Source organism: Pseudorasbora parva, chromosome 17 (genome assembly GCF_024679245.1).
Source record: "Pseudorasbora parva isolate DD20220531a chromosome 17, ASM2467924v1, whole genome shotgun sequence".
NCBI classification, from domain to species: Eukaryota; Metazoa; Chordata; class Actinopteri; order Cypriniformes; family Gobionidae; genus Pseudorasbora; species Pseudorasbora parva.
In genome coordinates this window covers 18,059,630-18,077,961 of record NC_090188.1, presented here as the reverse complement: position 1 = coordinate 18,077,961, position 18,332 = coordinate 18,059,630, and the positions used below count along the sequence as shown (strand labels likewise).

Sequence of the window (18,332 nt, the reverse complement as noted above, 5' to 3'; positions counted from 1 at the left end):
GTGTCACTTGCTCAAAATGGATAGCTCATTTCTCAAAAGCAAGTATTCATGTCAATGAAAGTGTCAGTGTCATCAGGATGAAAAGTCCTGACACCAATGTTTATGAACAAGACAGTCAAATGGCTTTGTCATGTTTTCATTATGACAGTTTACTCTGTAAATGTTTTCAATGCAAAAATGTCAGATCTTTGTGACACTACATGAAAATGCTCAAGACAGCACTATAAAGTATTTTGAACTGCCAATTGAAAAGTATAGTAAAGTACTCATTACTGTATTTAGGTAACTGAAGTTACTGAATATGCATGTTTACCATTTTTACTGCATATACCCTTTGCAATCTGTTCACAGCATTGTGCTAAAGAAAAAATACACCCTTATTTAACAACAAACATAAAATTCCTTTGGGTAGAGCTGCGCACAACTGTAAACAATATTGCAGTACATATTGGAACTGAACATATAACACACATAGTACTATAATCATTCATGCACATCCATATGTCTCTCTGTCTGGCTATATCTCTTGCAATGCAGCGAGGAAAGTATCTAGTAAATGTGTAACATTTGCTTGACAGATTTTGACAACTAGCTCAACATTTTTGTATGTAATGACTCAAGCAATGAAATGAGGACTGTTAGTTTTACAGTTTTTCTCAATCAATTTGACACATTTCTCCAAATGAATGTAGTTGCTCTCAAAATTTTTAACACATGCAGCAAACTAAACCCACTCTATTGGCAAAATAGTTCAGTATTCACTGCATAATGAAGCACTGCAGTTTATTCTAAGTTTATTTATCAAAAATAAATACTAACACTAAAACTACAAGTGTGTTCTCTGTTGATTTAATATAAAAAATCAACTGTAGATACACAAATACATTACAGTTTTTTTTTTTGATTGCTTACACACTAAAATTAAAAGTAGTACACTATTAGAAAAACCTTACACTCAAGAAGCAAAACATCAGCCCATATTTGCACAACTATAAGCACATTGTCAACCTCACACTTGTTGCAAAACTCTAAACACAGTGATTTGCAAAACACTAAACACACTTAACATACATTGCACACAAAAATCATCTATCATGAACTCACTTCCTTGCAATACCAAAGCACTGACTGTCAAATTACAGCACCGTCCAACCAATTGGTTCAACACAGTCATCAGCTTTGCTTCAGTTTGCTTAATTGACACACCAATCAGGTGTATAAGCACTATAAAAAGCAGCAGGTGAGTTCATCGGTCTTCAAACACAATGGAAAGAGTCAGAAAAAGAGTAAGGTGAGGAGGATGACAGGAGGAGGAGGTAGCAGCAATGCAAGGATGGATTAGTCATTCAAGACATTTCTTTCCAAGGTGTCTTGCAAATGACAACATTGTTGATGAAAATCTCTGGCCAGATCCAGCTAGGTGAAGAGACAATGTCTATGTTTTTTTGTTTTTGTTTTTTTACAGTAAGCTTAAGTACAATATGTAAAGTGACATTTTGTTACAGTATTATGAATGTCCATGTCAACATTTTTCTTTAATGACGAGTTCAGTTGTATCACAATGAGTTTTCTCCAAATGAATGAATAAATACTGGAATTATTGAATCAATATTTGAATTTCCTGTGTTGGGTGTATAACTAAGTGAAGTTAATAAACGTAATTTCGGGAGGAGTACGCCCATCTAATCTTTCAATTAATACCAAGGTATAAAACCAGCAGCTTACCTCTTCCCCTTTTTAGTTCCTGAAGCATCCCTCCTCTTCCCCTGCTCCTCCTTTTGTACAATTTTGTACACCACATTGGTGGTGGTTGAGGAGAGATCCCTGACACGAGTGTAAAGCGCTTTGGGTGTACAGTAGTACATATGAAAGCGCTATATAAATGACTCATTCATTCATTATTTTATTCATTCAATTTGCCTGTTATAGGGGGGCAATCGGAGCTCGGGTAGAATATCCTCTCCGAGCCCCTCTATAGCAGACAGCAAGCCAAATCTGTTTACCACTTTTACTAAGATTATATGGGCACACAAACTCGTGAACTACTACTAACTATAAATTTGAGGTTAACTGAGGATATAGCAACTGACTATTTTACAATTTACAGTTGTGTTTGTTGTGTTTTGAAAATGGTCCAAAAATGCTTGTGATCTTTGTGAAGACCAATGTTTTTCCTGATATATATTAAAGATTTGGTTAGCATTATGAACTGCTGTGAAAACATTAGGGAATTTTGTGCACAGTGTCTTGAGAAAACAAGGCTTTTACAGTTTTTTCTCAGTCGCTTTGGTACATTTCTCGAATCAAACTCACAATTTGCAAAACAGTAAGTGCATTTCTCAAAACAATTTGTACAAATAGCAAAACACCATGGATAACCTGCAAAAGCCACTCTCTTACTCAAAATCCTTAGTTCATCTCTCAAAAGTAAATATCGGTGTCAAATGAACATGTCAGTGCCATCAGAATGACAAGTCCTTGTGTCATTGTGTACGGATAAGACAGTCAAATTGTTTAGTCATGTTGTCAATATAACAGTTTACTCTGGAGGGATGTTCTGATGGAAACTACGGCTAAAGTTTTGATGACAATTATTGTCAATTGTAAGCTACATCTTAGTGTATGTGTGAGTGTAATTGCAAGAGAATGGAAAAGATTCAAGTTTACACTCTTACTGATTGTACTGTATTTTATTGACAGGACATGTCATTGAGATACAGAAATGAAAAGACAGCACTGAATAGCACACACACACACACACACACACACACACACACACACACACACACACACACACACACACACACACACACACACACACACACACACACACACACACACACACACACACACACACACACACACACACACACACAAAACCTAAAGAAGAAATGTGAACAGAGGAAAAACTGTACATGCGGTGCTGTAGAAATGTAGGAAACAACAGAGAATTGTACATAATCATTTGCATGGATGTACCAAAGCATTTGCAACTTGTTCAAAGAAATGAGAAACTGCTTTTTTGATGTGCACAAGTGACACAATGATGTGAGAACTGAACAGGGAGTTTTGAGAATTTCAATTCTGATCTGAGAAAAGTACCAAAGCGGCTGAGAAAAACTGTAATTTGTCATTTGTATGAAATGAAGGAGAATTTACTATCTGTTTAGGACAATTACAAAGTGTACAGATCACTGTGTTAAGTTTTGAGAGCAGTTACCGGAGTTTGGAGAAATGTACAATCGACTGAGAAAAACTGTAATGGCTATTCAGTATTCACAAGCATAGTTAATTTTGACTGACATGACATAAGCAAATGATAATATTATAAAACAGCAGAGAGTTGTATGAAAGCAATTGATACATGTCCAAAAGCATTTGCAATTTGTTGGAAGGATTGAGAAACTGCTACTGTGACTGTGATGTGCACAAATGACTAAATGTTGTGGAGGTTAAACCAACTGTTGTGCAAATGTGCAAACAGTGGTGTGATAAATGCACCAACGTGACTGAGAAAAACTGTAACTTATGAATCCTTATTGTAAAGTTCTACAGGAGTTTCTTTTTAACATAGCTAAATAACATATGGAAGCCATATTTTGGGATGAAAGTCCATTTTAATCTAATTGGTCTGCACAGAAAACATTTAAACCTGGCACAGAAAGCAGAGAAGGGACTTTTTTCAACTAGATTAGGAGGTGGTCTTGTGTGCTGAGCTCATCTTTCTCATGACAGCAGCTGCAGGATATAGTCTGATTTTACATAAACTCAGATGTTTAACCCCCTCTTTTGTTGTATTACTGCAACTAATTTATTTATTTATTTATTTATTTATTTATTTATTTATTTATTTATTTATTTATTTATTTATTTATTTATTTATTTATTACAAGCTACTTTTGAAGATTATTTTAGGTGTACAAGAAGACATATTGGGGCCTAAAATCTTCACAGCCTTGTTCTTGCCTCCTCACAGTGGGGTTCAGTATATGATAGCAAAGGCTGGAGAGCAAACTCAGCTTCCTGTGCTCCTGGTTTGGCAGCTGTGAAATGTTATTTTTGGCACAGTATAGTTGAGGTTCAGGCGAAAGCAACTACACACAGCTAAAAAGAACTGAAGTTTTCACATCTTAGGCACTTGAATTTAGGTTGGGGGATCTACAGTGGACTGTAAAAAAAGTGGATTTAATCAATTTCATTGAGTTATCTAAACTTTTTTTCATGTTAAATAGTTCAATAAACTTTAAAAGCTGAATTTGTCATACAAAACATACGTTTTTTTTTATAAGTTTTTTTAAAAACATTGTTCGGAGTCTAAAATCATGATTTTATTATTCATTATTTATTATAATGTAATATTTATTATCACTTTATTATTAGAAAATATTAAATATTATAGGCCTAACTAAAATTATAGGCTATTATAATACAGTTTTTCTCAGTCGCTTTGGTACATTTCTCGAATCAAACTTACAATTTGCAAAACAGTGCATTTCTCAAAACAATTTGTACAAATAGCAAAACACCATGGATAACCTGCAAAAGCCACTCTCTTACTCAAAATCCTTAGTTCATCTCTCAAAATTAAATATCAGTGTCAATGAACATGTCAGTGCCATCAGAATGACAAGTCCTTGTGTCATTGTGTACGGATTAGACAGTCAAATTGTTTAGTCATGTTGTCAATATAACAGTTTACTCTGGAGGGATGTTCTGATGGAAACTACGGCTAAAGTTTTGATGACAATTATTGTCAATTGTAAGTTACATCTTAGTGTATGTGTGAGTGTAATTGCAATAGAATGGAAAAGATTCAAATTTACACTCTTACTGATTGTACTGTATTTTATTGACAGGACATGTCATTGAGATACAGAAATGAAAAGACAGCACTGAATAGCACACCAAAAAAACTTTTAAAAAACCTAAAGAAGAAATGTGAACAGAGGAAAAACTGTACATGCGGTGCTGTAGAAATATATAAATACCTGCTAGTTGATGCTAGTTGAAGCACCTTCGTTAGAGAAAGTCAAGATTCACTTGGAGCAATTTACCAATTCAGGACAGATTTAGAAAAAATTGTACATAATCATTTGCATGGATGTACCAAAGCGTTTGCACATTACACATTTGCTTAGTAATTAGAGATTAGGTATCTCTAATACCTGGAGAATTAAACAGGTAGTTTTGAGAATTTTAATTCTGATCTGAGAAATGTACCAAAGCGACTGAGAAAAACTGTAATATTATAAAATAGAATTATATTTATTGTATTGTTATTAATTTATTAATCATAATTGTATTAATGTATAAATTCTGACTTTAACCATGAAAAGTGGACGCTATGTCCTATTATAGTCATTGTTCTTAACACAGATAGATAGATAGATAGATAGATAGATAGATAGATAGATAGATAGATAGATAGATAGATAGATAGATAGATAGATAGATAGATAGATAGATAGATAGATAGATAGATAGATAGATAGATAGATAGATAGATAGATAGATAGATAGATAGATAGATAGATAGAACACACATGAAATCACTCAATAATAATAATAATAGGCCCATGCATCATCATCATCATCATCATCATCATCATCATCATCATCATAATAATAATAATAATAATAATAATAAAAATAATAATCGTTGATTGGTTTTAGATATCAGCAACCCTTTGCCTTGTTGCATCATTTCATCGTGGTCAGGGAGTGCGCATGCCCTGAGTCTTCATCTTTCAAAGACCCCTCGTCATTGGTAGATGCAGCACATGTCTATAAGTGCCGGCCGGTTTTTACAAGCGCTCTCCAGTCCGCTCCGTTCCAACCGCGCGCACGCTGCTGATGAGAAGAGCCTGCTACCTCTTATAAACGGGTGGAAAGACTGAGCGGGAAAATCATGGAGGAGAAGAAAAGCGAAATAAATGGACACGCCGGGCACAAAAGCCCGTTGCCAGCGGTCTCAGTAAAATCGGACAAGAAAAGCTTTAAAGACAGGTTGATGGGCTTCTTCAAAAGAAATTTATTAGTGATCCTGACGGTGTCCGGGGTTCTGGTGGGCGTAGGGCTCGGGATGATGGTCCGGAACATGAACCTAACCCGAGCGCAGATGACTTATTTCGCCTTCCCCGGGGAGATGCTGCTGAGGATGCTCAAGATGATCATCCTTCCTTTAGTGGTTTGCAGTTTGATTTCTGGCGCTGCGAGTCTGGACACGCGCTCGCTGGGCAAGCTCGGAGGGATCGCCGTGTCTTACTTTCTGGTGACCACTCTGATCGCTTCATCCATCGGGGTTGCGCTCGCCTTCATCATCAAACCCGGCGTGGGAGCCGGAGCGCTGAACACCAACCTGGGGCTGGAAGGTGTGAGCTCCAACAAAGAGACGGCGGATTCGTTTTTAGACCTTGCAAGGTATCATTATGGTTATGAAAATTACTGCTAATAATAGTAAACATTAGTGACAAAAATATAATTCAACGTGAAAAAGAAATCAGTCCACTATGGCAGCAATTAATCCGCTCCTGCAAGTTGCCGGTTGTGCCACATGATTTAACTCACTTGCAGATCATGTGACAATAGCTTCATGCATCAAATACATTTTCTTTTCTTTTCTTTTCTTTTCTTTTCTTTTCTTTTCTTTTCTTTTCTTTTCTTTTCTTTTCTTTTCTTTTCTTTTAGGTAGCCTATTTATTTCACTTAATGATGAGCATTTATTGCCTCAGACCGGGAAATAAGAGCTGGAAAAACAGCAGGAAAAAAATCTTGGCAAAAGGAGAAAGCATAGTGGGAGTTCAGGAAAAGTGGAACATCAAGTAAAGTGGGAGAACATTTATTGCTAAGCTTACAGATCAGGAAACAAACGTTTCTTTATAACTGTCATAAAGGTCATTGTCATTCTGAAAATGTTATTATTTGCCTGGCATCATCATGCACATCCTCATGTTTCAACATAGTCTCTGTGAACACATGAACATGTATCAACAAATTCAAACGATCCCCTAAAAGTCTCTATAAAAATTACAAATCACTGACTCTGAACTTGTAATGTTTTTAAATGATGATTGGATGGACAATTTTATTTTTAATTGGCTGTCTGTTTTAAGTGCAGTATATTTTTGTCATGGTATAGCATTGATTTTGACCATACTGGCTATGAGTTGCCGTTCTGATGGTTTTACATAATTTTTTTGCAGGACATACATACATACATCCATCCAAGTTGATGTAGATGATGGAAAAAATGGATGGACTACCAGCTGGTGGGGTTGCAATCGACCTGGCAGACATGTATAAAGCTAGTTAAGGTCAATAGATAACCATGGACCAGTAACAAATGAGCTAAAAAAATAAAAAAATAAAAAAATATAATTTATTTTCCCAGCAGGAACAAATAACAGATAAAGAAAATAAAGTAAATACAATTTTTTGTAAATTCCTGCAAACACGTTTGCTATTAACTTAACATCCACTAATTTGTAATTTACACATAGACACAAGATACACTTTTATTTTGTTCACCCCATGTGGACCAAATGTGCACATATCTAAACCTTAAAAACCTAAAAAGTCTTGAAAGTTTCTCTTGTTGAAGTATAAATCTTCTATGCAATTATTTAATCAGAACTTGAGGAATGACTGTATAATAGGCTTGTATAAAATATACACCTCTTTGCCTCATAGTTTACAGGGTTACTACATTAATCCTATTTTAACTCATATCATATGATGAATAAGAACTAAAACTGAGTTTAGTTTAAAAGAATCCCTCCTGTAGCATGTGTGAAAAAATATCTGTTTGTAGATAAGGATATTGATCTGCATGGATCAATGCAAAATTTCTTGATCTGCATGGATCAATCACAAACTTCCTTTACAGGTCCATCATGATGGAAACTGGTGGGAATTGAGCAATAGAACACCAGTGCTGTCCATCTGTGTTGATAAGAGCTCATTTTTACACGTCTGCATCACTGGTTTATCTTTCTTGCTTGTTTTTCCTTTTCAGAAACCTGTTTCCATCCAACCTAGTGGCTGCAGCTTTCCGCTCAGTGAGTTACTTTTTTTTGTCCAGCTGTCCCAAAACACACACGCGCACACACACGCACGCGCACGCTCATGCAAACACACACACACACACACACACACACACACACACACACACACACACACACACACACACACACACACACACACACACGCACGCACACAGACAATGGTTATGTCCAAAATTAACATTTGAAGATCACTTCCTCCATGTTAACAGCTCCCTCATCTTTAATTGAGAGAGTCACAAAATGGAGTAACCATTTTTGTCCCTGCTCAATAAATACCTCCCATCCTCTCTCACCACTAAGCAACCAGGCAGTTACCATAGAAAGCTGATTCCATTCCTTGGTGCCTGGCAACCTGGCTTAGTTCACTTAGTTGTACTCAGTCAGCTGCTCAACATTGAGCACGCTCTGCTCAAAATAAGGTCAGGGGGTTCGGTGGTGGGGTGGGATATAACATCTCTGGGCACAGCCTCACTGACACAAACTAAGTTATCTATTTGCAAAAAAAAAAAAATGTTTTCCTAAAGGCTAGAGTAGCTTTTAAAAAAGAAACAGGGTCATTGTGCGAATGGGATGTTTCTTTATCCAGTAGAAGAATGTTTCTCTATCCAGTGGGATTTCCATCAACACTTACCTGGATGGAGTCCAGATAGGCTTTAAAGAAGAAGAGACACAGATTAGCAGGATTAATACAGAAAAGCCTGGGAATTATTTTAATGGCCTGTTAAATATGGACTTGTCTAAACTAATTTGTGTAGATTGTTGTCTTATCTCTGACGGAAATTTGCTTGTGGAATACATTTAAAATCTATCTCATGAAAGTCAAATCAGATTATGCAAACACAGTCTAACAGTCTAAAAGACCCATTACAGCTTTTTTCATAAGTAGATATTATGTTTTTTTTCCCGTAAGTATTTTACTTTTCGCTTCAGAATGCCTTTATTAACTCCCTGGAGCTGTGTGGGGTACGTTTATTATGGATGCATGCACTTTTTTGAGCTTCAAACTTTTCCCAAAATTCCCCAGCAGCAGGAATATTAGGCTGCTGTCACTTTAAGAGTGAATGCCCTAATGCCCTGTGTTTTCTTGTTGTTGTTTACATTCACTTAAGGCATAACTGGCAGTCAAAATTGCCTGTGGACGATTGAGTGTGTGTGAAAGCCCTGTGATGGACTGGCCATCTGTCCAGGGTGCTTTCCCCTGCCTCTGACCTAAAAAACTGGGATAGGCTCCAGCCCTATGAACTTTGAAGGTCGTATAAGTAATAGCAAGAGAAAGAGGGAGAGAGAAGACATAACCGCCTGTGTTTACTAGGATATTCGCCAAGACAGGCATTCTGAAATAATTTTGTCCGTATTTTTTTGTTCAACCACAAAAGAAGCGAAAAAGATCTTACTCTCTGTGTGTGCACTGTGGATGTGTGTTTTCACACAGCGATCATTTGATCAATTTATCAATATTTTTATTATGTAAGCATTTTTCTACGTAATCATATGCTACATGGATGGCAAGATCTATTTTTTTTTTGAAGTTTAAATTTGAACAACTATGCTCAACTTTTAAAAATATATCTTAAGACCCTGCATTCTTTCATTAGTTATTTTATTCCTCAGCAAAACAATGCCTTAAAATGCAGAATCAATGCATGTGAAAACGGCAGCCCACTCTTCTAAACTGTTCAAAAAGGCCCCTACTTTCATTAAAGTTAGCATGAAACTGAAGTATTGATTGTCTTCCATATAATAAATCAGATTGAAACGGCTACTCAAACAAGATGAAATTGATTTTGCTAATCGGGAATTGACTGGATCGTTGTCATTTGTTATTGCTGTGATGATCCCATGATTTTCCTGCACTCGTGCCAGTAAACACGTCTGCAGAGAAGAGAAAAGATACCCTTGCAAGAGGGAAGGGGAAGTTATTTTGATTAAAGATGACAAAGGCACATAAATAAAATAAAAAATGTGCGCCGATAAATAATTTATAATAAATATACTGCATTATTCCATAAAAAATAAGTTGTCAACTTTGATTTCATGTTGACTTTAACACCACTTTGATATGATTTCACAGTTTTTTTACACAGCTGAAAAGAAGTTCAGCCCTTTAACGCTTTTTCCATAGTTCATTGCCACTCTCGTTTTTTTACGCAAGTACACATTCTGTGCAAAATGTGCCTACTTCGTTCATACTTTTGAGGTAGGAAGTAGGCGCAAAATAAACTGAGTTGATTTGAGTGGCTTGGCTCATATCATTGGAGTTTTTGAGAAACAAGGGTTCTGAATAGCGGGGATCGCTGTCATTGTCTCTGTGTGTACCAGTCTCAAAGTCCTCTTCAGCTTAACTTTAAATGCTGCTTTTGTGAGTATTTTGGCACTTGACATGCACAGAAACATGCTCAGTGCAGAGAAATAATAAAATGCATCACAGTCCATGAAGCCACACACTGGAATGGATTGAAATTGGCCAAAATAGCTCTTTGATAAGCACTGCATGTAGCTCATGATGTTTCGCTCTTCTGTCTCTCACTCTTGTCACAGTATGCCACTGATTACAAGACGGTTCTTGTTGGAAATGGAACAAATGGAACCCTCAACTACCAGAAGGTACATGACCTCTCTATTTTCGAATGCTATTTTATTATTATATTAATTAATTATTTACACACATTTTATTTCAATATCATTATTTGTTAAATGACAATAATAATATATTTAAAAATTATATTACATATTATTGTTAATAATAATAACAACTATTAATATTAATTAATATCATTAGGTCCTTCTTTTTCCTACTGTCAGCAACTGTCAACACGCAACATGTCACTTGCCGAAATGGCTCAGCAAGGCTCAATTGAACCTTAGTTTTGCACTTAAAAAATGAAACTCTAGTCCAGTTGGGGCTTCTTGCCTAGTTTTGTCCCAGGCCACTCAGTAGTGTTTGGCTCTTTGGCAGCCTTGAATGAGCTTGCTGTTTGTTTGCACATGGTCAGGGTTGACGCAGCCGGTTTTGCTGCTCCTGTCCTACTGAGCACTCAAGCAGCTGGAGATGGCAAGCCTTTCCCAGAGGGCTTTTTTCCCTATGTGCCTCCCATGTGTCTGTATTCTAGTCCCAGCAATGTGCTTGTAGAATGACACAGGATGTGCCAAGAGATATTCAGATTTCAAAATAATGTTCTAATACCTCAAATAGTAACACCCAGACCCACATGCATGCAGACTTCCACAGAATTAGAATGACGTTCATTCACGGAGTTTAAATGTCCTGCCACTTATCTAATTTGATCCATTTAACACTTTCATGTTTAATGAAACATTTCTATTCCATTAATGTTTCCTTTCAAATTCAGTGCAAAATATGCAAAAAATAAAAGCATTCACAGATGTAAATGATCTAGTGCTGTATGCGATTAGCCTTTATATAAATCATTGGGTCTTCATTACATCCTGGCTCAGCTAAAATGTCTCGTATCTGCTGGTGCATGGGCAAATGTGTGGGCAATCCCTCAGAACGCTTGAGGTCCAATTGCTTAAGTAGGGCTTACAGAACAACCAGTGCTGTGTGCCAAGCGATGAGCCATGCCTGGATGTGTGGTAAAGCCCAGAACAAGAGAGGGATTCAGCTGAACAGTAGCTCAGTCCCGTCAGATCTTCATCACCTGTGTCCACACTGCCACAACTGCTGAGGGAAAGTCTTTCTGAGAGCCAAGCTTCATGGCGTTTTGACTTTTGAAAGTCACTTGTCCATGCACAATCATTAAGCTCAGTGACAGGAAATATGACATTGCACAAGTGAGTGGGATTCGGGAACCTATTAGTTATAGGTTACTTACTTAGCCAATTCAGCATTTATGACAATGTCACATTTCGTTGCTTAAAACAATGTTATCATTAGATTTGTTTTTCTATTGCTCGTTCACTTTTAACAGTTCTCAACTTTGTGCTGCCAAGAAAACATTGAAAAAGGTTGAGAAGTAATATCCTAATATTTGAATGTCTACTTATGTAAGCCACTTTATAACAATGACAGACATGTTTTGGTGTGTTTCAGGTTCCCTATGGAACAGATGCTGATGGAATGAATATTTTGGGCCTTGTTCTCTTTGCTATGATTTTTGGAGTTGCTCTGAGAAAGCTTGGGACAGAAGGAGAGGAGCTCATTCGCGTTTTCAATGCCTTCAATGAAGCCACTATGGTACTAGTGTCGTGGATCATGTGGTAAGTAAAGTTCTTTGATCAAAATTACATTTAAGCCAGTCTAAGGCACATAACATGAATATAATATAATATAATAATTTATAACATTATATATTTTCCCCATACTATATAATAGGGGTATGAAATGTGGCATGAGATGTATATATACATTTATATATAGTTGCAAGTGCAGTTGTACGTTGAAAAACATAAACATTCCATTCAACACTGAAATCTTTAACTTTTGTCTAAAACCTTAAGTTGCACTATAATGTCTGATACATTCTGTTCTTTTTTCCTTCAGGTATGTGCCATTTGGCATCATGTTCTTGGTTGGCAGTAAGATTGTGGAAATGGAAGATGTGGTTCTGTTGGTCACTAGTTTGGGGAAGTACATTTTTGCCTCTATCCTGGGCCACATCATCCATGGTGGCATTGTCTTGCCTCTTATCTACTTTGGGTTCACTCGTGAAAACCCCTTCAGTTTCCTGTCTGGCCTCATCACACCTTTCACCACAGCCTTTGCTACCTGCTCTAGGTGATTTTTTCTATATCATATGTAGTCTTAAAAGCAAGTTTTGGTTGAGCTAACCTACATTCTTTTTTCTATAAGCAAAAAAACTTTATGCAAGCTTTGTTTACTTTTGTTTCCTGGAACCACCAGGTGGGTATTCCAGAAAGCAAGGTTAACTTACCATCACAAATACCTTGATAAGCTCTCAGTTGATTGAGTAAGCTGGTTGAGAGTTCAGGCAACTCAGAGTATGTTACACACAAGACATTCTCAACAGAGCAACGAATCGATGATTCACCATGGAAACAGACGCTAAGAAAAAGCGTGCCATTCTACTTCCTCTTCTTCTTTTGTTCATTGGCAATTTACATAACTTAGTGCACATCCATGTTAGACTGGGTAAACCCAGCCTGATCTGCCGGCAATTTGATTTCGCCCGGCAACTTGTGTGGAAACCTGTACATTCATTTCTACTGCTTCTGTTACACTTTTGTAGGAACCAATCACAGACTGGCTTATCCACCTGGTGCACTATTGGCGGGTTTAACAAGATGACAGACAGAAGCTGTGTCTCATTTCGTTAAATTACGAAGGCTGTGTCCTCCGGAGGACATGTCCTGTGTAGGATGCAGTATACGGAGTGTCCTCAATCAGAATTAAACGAGACGTCCTTCGTAGGACACACAGGCAGGAAGTATCACGTTGCTATGCCAACAAGTTCAACCTCGTTGCGCTCTCACGGCAGTTATATGAATGAAAATTATTTATAACTTGAAAATGACTATGAAATGTTTCTTGTCTTGACAGCAATGTACTGTTCTAAACATTTAAAATGCACTAAACAGTTGTAATACTGTTTATCAAAACCATCTGTTTGAGGTAATAGAGCTTTAAAAAAAAAGAAAAAAAAAAGCTTGAACTACTTATTTTAAACACCACACCTACACTCGCATGTATATCTGGCGGTGGTGCCGTTTTTTCATATGATATAAAAAAAAACTGACGGTTGTTAACGGAGACGCAAAGAATTATGGGTTATCTCCAGCTGTGAAGGCTACACCTCATGCACACTCCGAATTCCTGTGAAAGAAGGACGCATTTGGAGAGTCCTACTCCCTTTTTTGAAATGAGACGGCCTTATGACGTATACACCCTTTGAATGCGACCTCCGGAGGACGCAGCCTTCTGAAATGAGACACGGCTAGAGAAGCGATGGGTCGTTGCCCGTTGATCACGCCTCTGGTGATCTGATTGGTTGAAGGACTATCAAATTGCATACAGAGTCATTTGAATAATGCCAGTTGATCACGGCTCTTGTGCAGAATAAAATACAGAGCAGACTCCCCAGACCAATGTTCAATCTTAAATTGAGCTTGGTCTGGTGATAGCCAGACAACATCTATGTGTAAGATGACAATAAAATAAATAATAAATATATTTGAATTAAATGAACATTTAAACATTACCTTGTTATAATAGTGCTATAGAATTAATATATATATAAAACTGTAACTATATAACAAATGTGGTTATATTAATATAACTAGGCCTATATTAATTAAATAACACACATCTGAATACCTCTTAAGCAATCTAACCTTGGAACATAACTTGCTCTGGAGCAGAGTTGCTATGGCTAGTTACATACCCTGAAAGTTACCTTCGTTTTGTAACCGAAAGTGACATACCTTAAACATACCCAGGTATGTCACATAACATGCTATTTGGAATCTTCCTTAATCTTTGTGTTGTTGGAAATACAATATATTGATTTGTTGGCAAAGGGACCTTAATCAGGTTGACAAAGTAAGATTCTTGAATGGTCCTTTCAATAATTTGATGGTCTCAGTCCTTTTAGACCAATCCAAGCAGTGTTGTTATTGTTCTAAATCTATTGAAAAATGTTTTTGTTAACTGAAGTAAAGTTAAATGAAAATATTACATGAAAGATGTACATTTTAAAAACTTCAATGAAAGTTAGAAATGCTGCCTTTGCAAGTAAATAAAATAAACAGGTTTAAGTTGAAGTAATAAAACAAGCACATAACAAAATGACTCGAAAAAAAGAAAATCTAATTCAAAGCAATAAATACTATAATAGTATAGAAGTAATACTAAATTCACAGTTATATAATGGTCGTGATGTTACTTAAAGTTGGTTATACACCACTTTCCCACCAATTGAATATCTATGACCATTATTACATCTATTTTGTTGTTACACACTCAACCTGTCTGTTTTCTGTGCCTGTGCAGCTCAGCGACATTGCCCACCATGATGAAATGTATAGAGGAGAACAACGGTGTTGACAAACGAATCAGTCGGTTCATTTTACCGATTGGAGCCACTGTCAACATGGACGGAGCAGCCATTTTCCAGTGCGTTGCGGCTGTGTTTATTGCCCAGCTCAACAATGTTGAACTCAACGCAGGCCAGATCTTCACAATCCTGTGAGTGTACATCTCTACGAGGTCTTTTTTCAATCAGCAAGAAGTATTCATAGATACTGTGAACATTCCTGTACCTTACTGATTACATGCAACATGTGGTCTGTATCTAAACAAGGCAGAGATGCTAAGCTTGATCTAAATTTACTAGCAGCGCACACTCACTTTCTGGAGCCTGTCCCAGTGTGGTAGGTTATGCTGTAATGGGCGATACAGAACTTAGGCTCTGTATCAAAGGATGGAAGGTGATAGCTTTTAGCATCATGGCACTTAACTCCGCTTTCTCCAGGGAAGTATACGATTGGTCGCTTTAGAAAAAGTATCTGATAAATGACTGCTCATTTGCTTATTCACAGGGTGACAGCCACCGCTTCCAGCGTGGGAGCAGCGGGTATTCCAGCTGGTGGGATCATCACCATCGCTATCATTCTGGAGGCCATTGGTCTACCCACCCATGACCTGTCACTCATGTTGGCTGTGGACTGGATTGTGTAAGACAGCTTTTCCCATTTTACTCATATAAATATATTGGCCTCAACCAACAAATTAACACATGATATTGATATTGTAATTAATACACTTATTAATTACAAGTAATCTTGTGTATCAGTATTTGCTGAGTGTTGGGTTTTTGAGATGCCATATGAGTGAGAAGTTTACATTTGGGAAAGGGGATATGATTAATTGTATTAAATTTTTTTTTCTAATTAATAACACTTAAGTAATATTTTTTAAAAGAAGCATTAAAAGTGACAGTAAAGACAGTTTTAATATTATGAAGGAGTACTATTTCAAATAAATGTTGCTCTTTTGAACTCTATTCATCAAAGACCTGAAAAAATGGTTTGCACAAAAATATAATATCAGTTTTCAAAAGTGATAATGATAAGAAATTTGTCTTTGAGCAGAAAATCAGCATGTTAGCATATTTATGAAGGTGACACAAAAGACATTAATGAGCTCTGTCATCACACAAATATATTATATTACATTTTAAAATGATTAAAATGCAAAACAGTTATTCTAAAATGTAATAATATTTCACATTATTTTTCTTTTTACTGTATTTTGATGCAGTCTTAGTGAGCATAAAAATACTTTAAAACATTTAAATGGTATTTACAAAGTATATATATATATATATATATATATATATATATATATATATATATATATATATATATATATATATATATATATATATATAATTACGAAACCTGATAGTTTTGCAGTCTATTTTTCTTCTTAGGGTATCATAAAGCTTCTTACAAGAAACATACATTCTGTATATGCATACAATGAATACATAAACTTTAAAAAATAAGGTCACAATGTAACATTTTCAGTTAGGAAATATATTTTATCCAAAGCAATCTGAACCCATATTTGAACCTATGACTGTTGCATCGCTAGTGCCATGCTAGTCTGTTTGAGCTACATGAAGGCATATAGGATTTAGAATATACAATAGAATTAGGATTTTCTAGCCCTTGAGTTAACAAACTGTGTCTGATTTGTGATCAGCGACCGCACCACCACCGTTGTGAACGTGGAAGGGGATGCCCTCGGTGCAGGAATCCTTCACCACATCAATGAGCGAGAGATGAAGAGACAACAGCAGCAGCATCAAGAGGAGCAGGAACTGCAAGAGGTGAAGGTTGAGGTGGTGGCTAATGTCAAGGCAGAAGAAGAGACCTCCCCTCTCGTCACACACCAGAGCCAAGGAGAATGTTCCTCACATGAAACACTCAACGAAAAGGACGGTGTGGAGTCTGTGCTGTAAAGTGCTGACTGTGGCCTCCCTTCTCTTTCTTAATTCTTTTCTCTCTTTTGCTCTTTAAAAACCACTATGTCACCACCAGTATGAAGTTTACGTCAAACATAAAGTTTACTCATTCCTGTGAATGGAACACTAATGGTCAGTTTGCTATTTTACATTTAGTTTGAAGTACTTGACAAAAGAACAGGATTTGTTATGATAATCTTATCCAAATGTGCCAAAATGTTATCTTATTACCGGTTTTTGTGTTTGAGAACATGTCCCAGATTATGTGCAAAGTCTAAAAGGGAATATTTCCAGTCTGTGAGCAGAGATGGGTAGTATGGAAAATCATTCACAGACTGACCTATTGCTCTGTTTGTTTAGTATATTTTGTCTGACTGTGTGAAACATTAACTATTTCAAAGATAGACAGGAAAGTATTTGCTGTAAATATTTGTGCCCCTAATGTCAAATCCTGTTGCATTGTGGTATAGTCTGGTGATTTATTGGGGACTATATCAAAACTGTGCATGTGTGCTTGTGAAGTTCTCCTATGAATTCTAGCAGATTCAGGGCTTGTGCAAATGGTTCAGTAGCCTACATTCAAATCTGATTTAAGTGAATACCAAGCAGAGATTGAGACAAAACTCAGGGCCACAACCTGATGAGACAGTGTCAAACATTTCCAAAAAGACTTCCGTTCTAGACATAAAATATTTATTTTGTTGTTTGACCCAAGAACACCACTCATGGTATCCAGTGGCATCTAGTGGTATGTGGTGGGATTATAAGCAAATAGTTTGTCGTGTCGTGACTCTTATACATTTTATGCCCGAGTTTTAAGTTTGGTCATTAGTTAGGAAGTAAACGATTTTAAAACCACAATTTGATATGTATGAATGAGTTTAATTTATTCTAATTGTTTAGCCTTTTATACCGCATTGAAAAATATATTTCGTAATCTGTTGCTATGAAAAGATTCAGACGTCATTTAGATGAACACTAACCACTATTAGGCTAGTTAGCACTTGACATGATTACTGTGTTTTATATGCATTTTACCTATATGTACTTTTTCCACTATCCTTTAACTGTAAGTTATCTGTTACCGATGTCTCTGTGTGTCTCTGCTTACAATTAAATCAAAAGCATCTGTGTCTCTGATTTACATACATACATACATTTTCCTGCGTGTGACATAATTATTTGTTGATAGGCTAGTAATAATGTAACTGTAATTAATTGGAAACTTTAATTGCAATGATTTATAGCTAATCCGACCTCAATCCAAACAATTTATATACCATGACTTTTAAATCCTAATCAAATAATCACAAACTACTGTGAT

The 18,332-nt window shown here is 36.4% G+C and overlaps 1 protein-coding gene across 1 annotated transcript; it reads left to right on the top strand.

The window, feature by feature from the left end:
• The first annotated feature begins 5,754 nt into the window (after positions 1-5,754).
• Positions 5,755-18,141, top strand: slc1a4 (solute carrier family 1 member 4). The gene is made up of 8 exons (XM_067421787.1): positions 5,755-6,420; positions 8,015-8,057; positions 10,602-10,667; positions 12,115-12,281; positions 12,565-12,798; positions 15,031-15,225; positions 15,579-15,713; positions 16,747-18,141. Exons 1-8 carry the CDS (start codon positions 5,909-5,911, stop codon positions 17,003-17,005), a joined length of 1,611 nt encoding a protein of 536 aa, XP_067277888.1. The 5' UTR covers positions 5,755-5,908; the 3' UTR covers positions 17,006-18,141.
• The last annotated feature ends 191 nt before the right edge of the window (positions 18,142-18,332 follow it).

What these genes read in the sequence shown, in the direction of transcription:
- slc1a4 (XM_067421787.1), top strand. Translation starts at nt 5,909, where the DNA reads ATGGAGGAGAAGAAAAGCGAAATAAATGGACACGCCGGGCACAAAAGC. An exon ending in GAACCCTCAACTACCAGAAG is followed by an intron (nt 10,668 to 12,114) that starts GTACATGACCTC and finishes GGTGTGTTTCAG; the next exon opens with GTTCCCTATGGAACAGATGC. An exon ending in GGCCAGATCTTCACAATCCT is followed by an intron (nt 15,226 to 15,578) that starts GTGAGTGTACAT and finishes GCTTATTCACAG; the next exon opens with GGTGACAGCCACCGCTTCCA.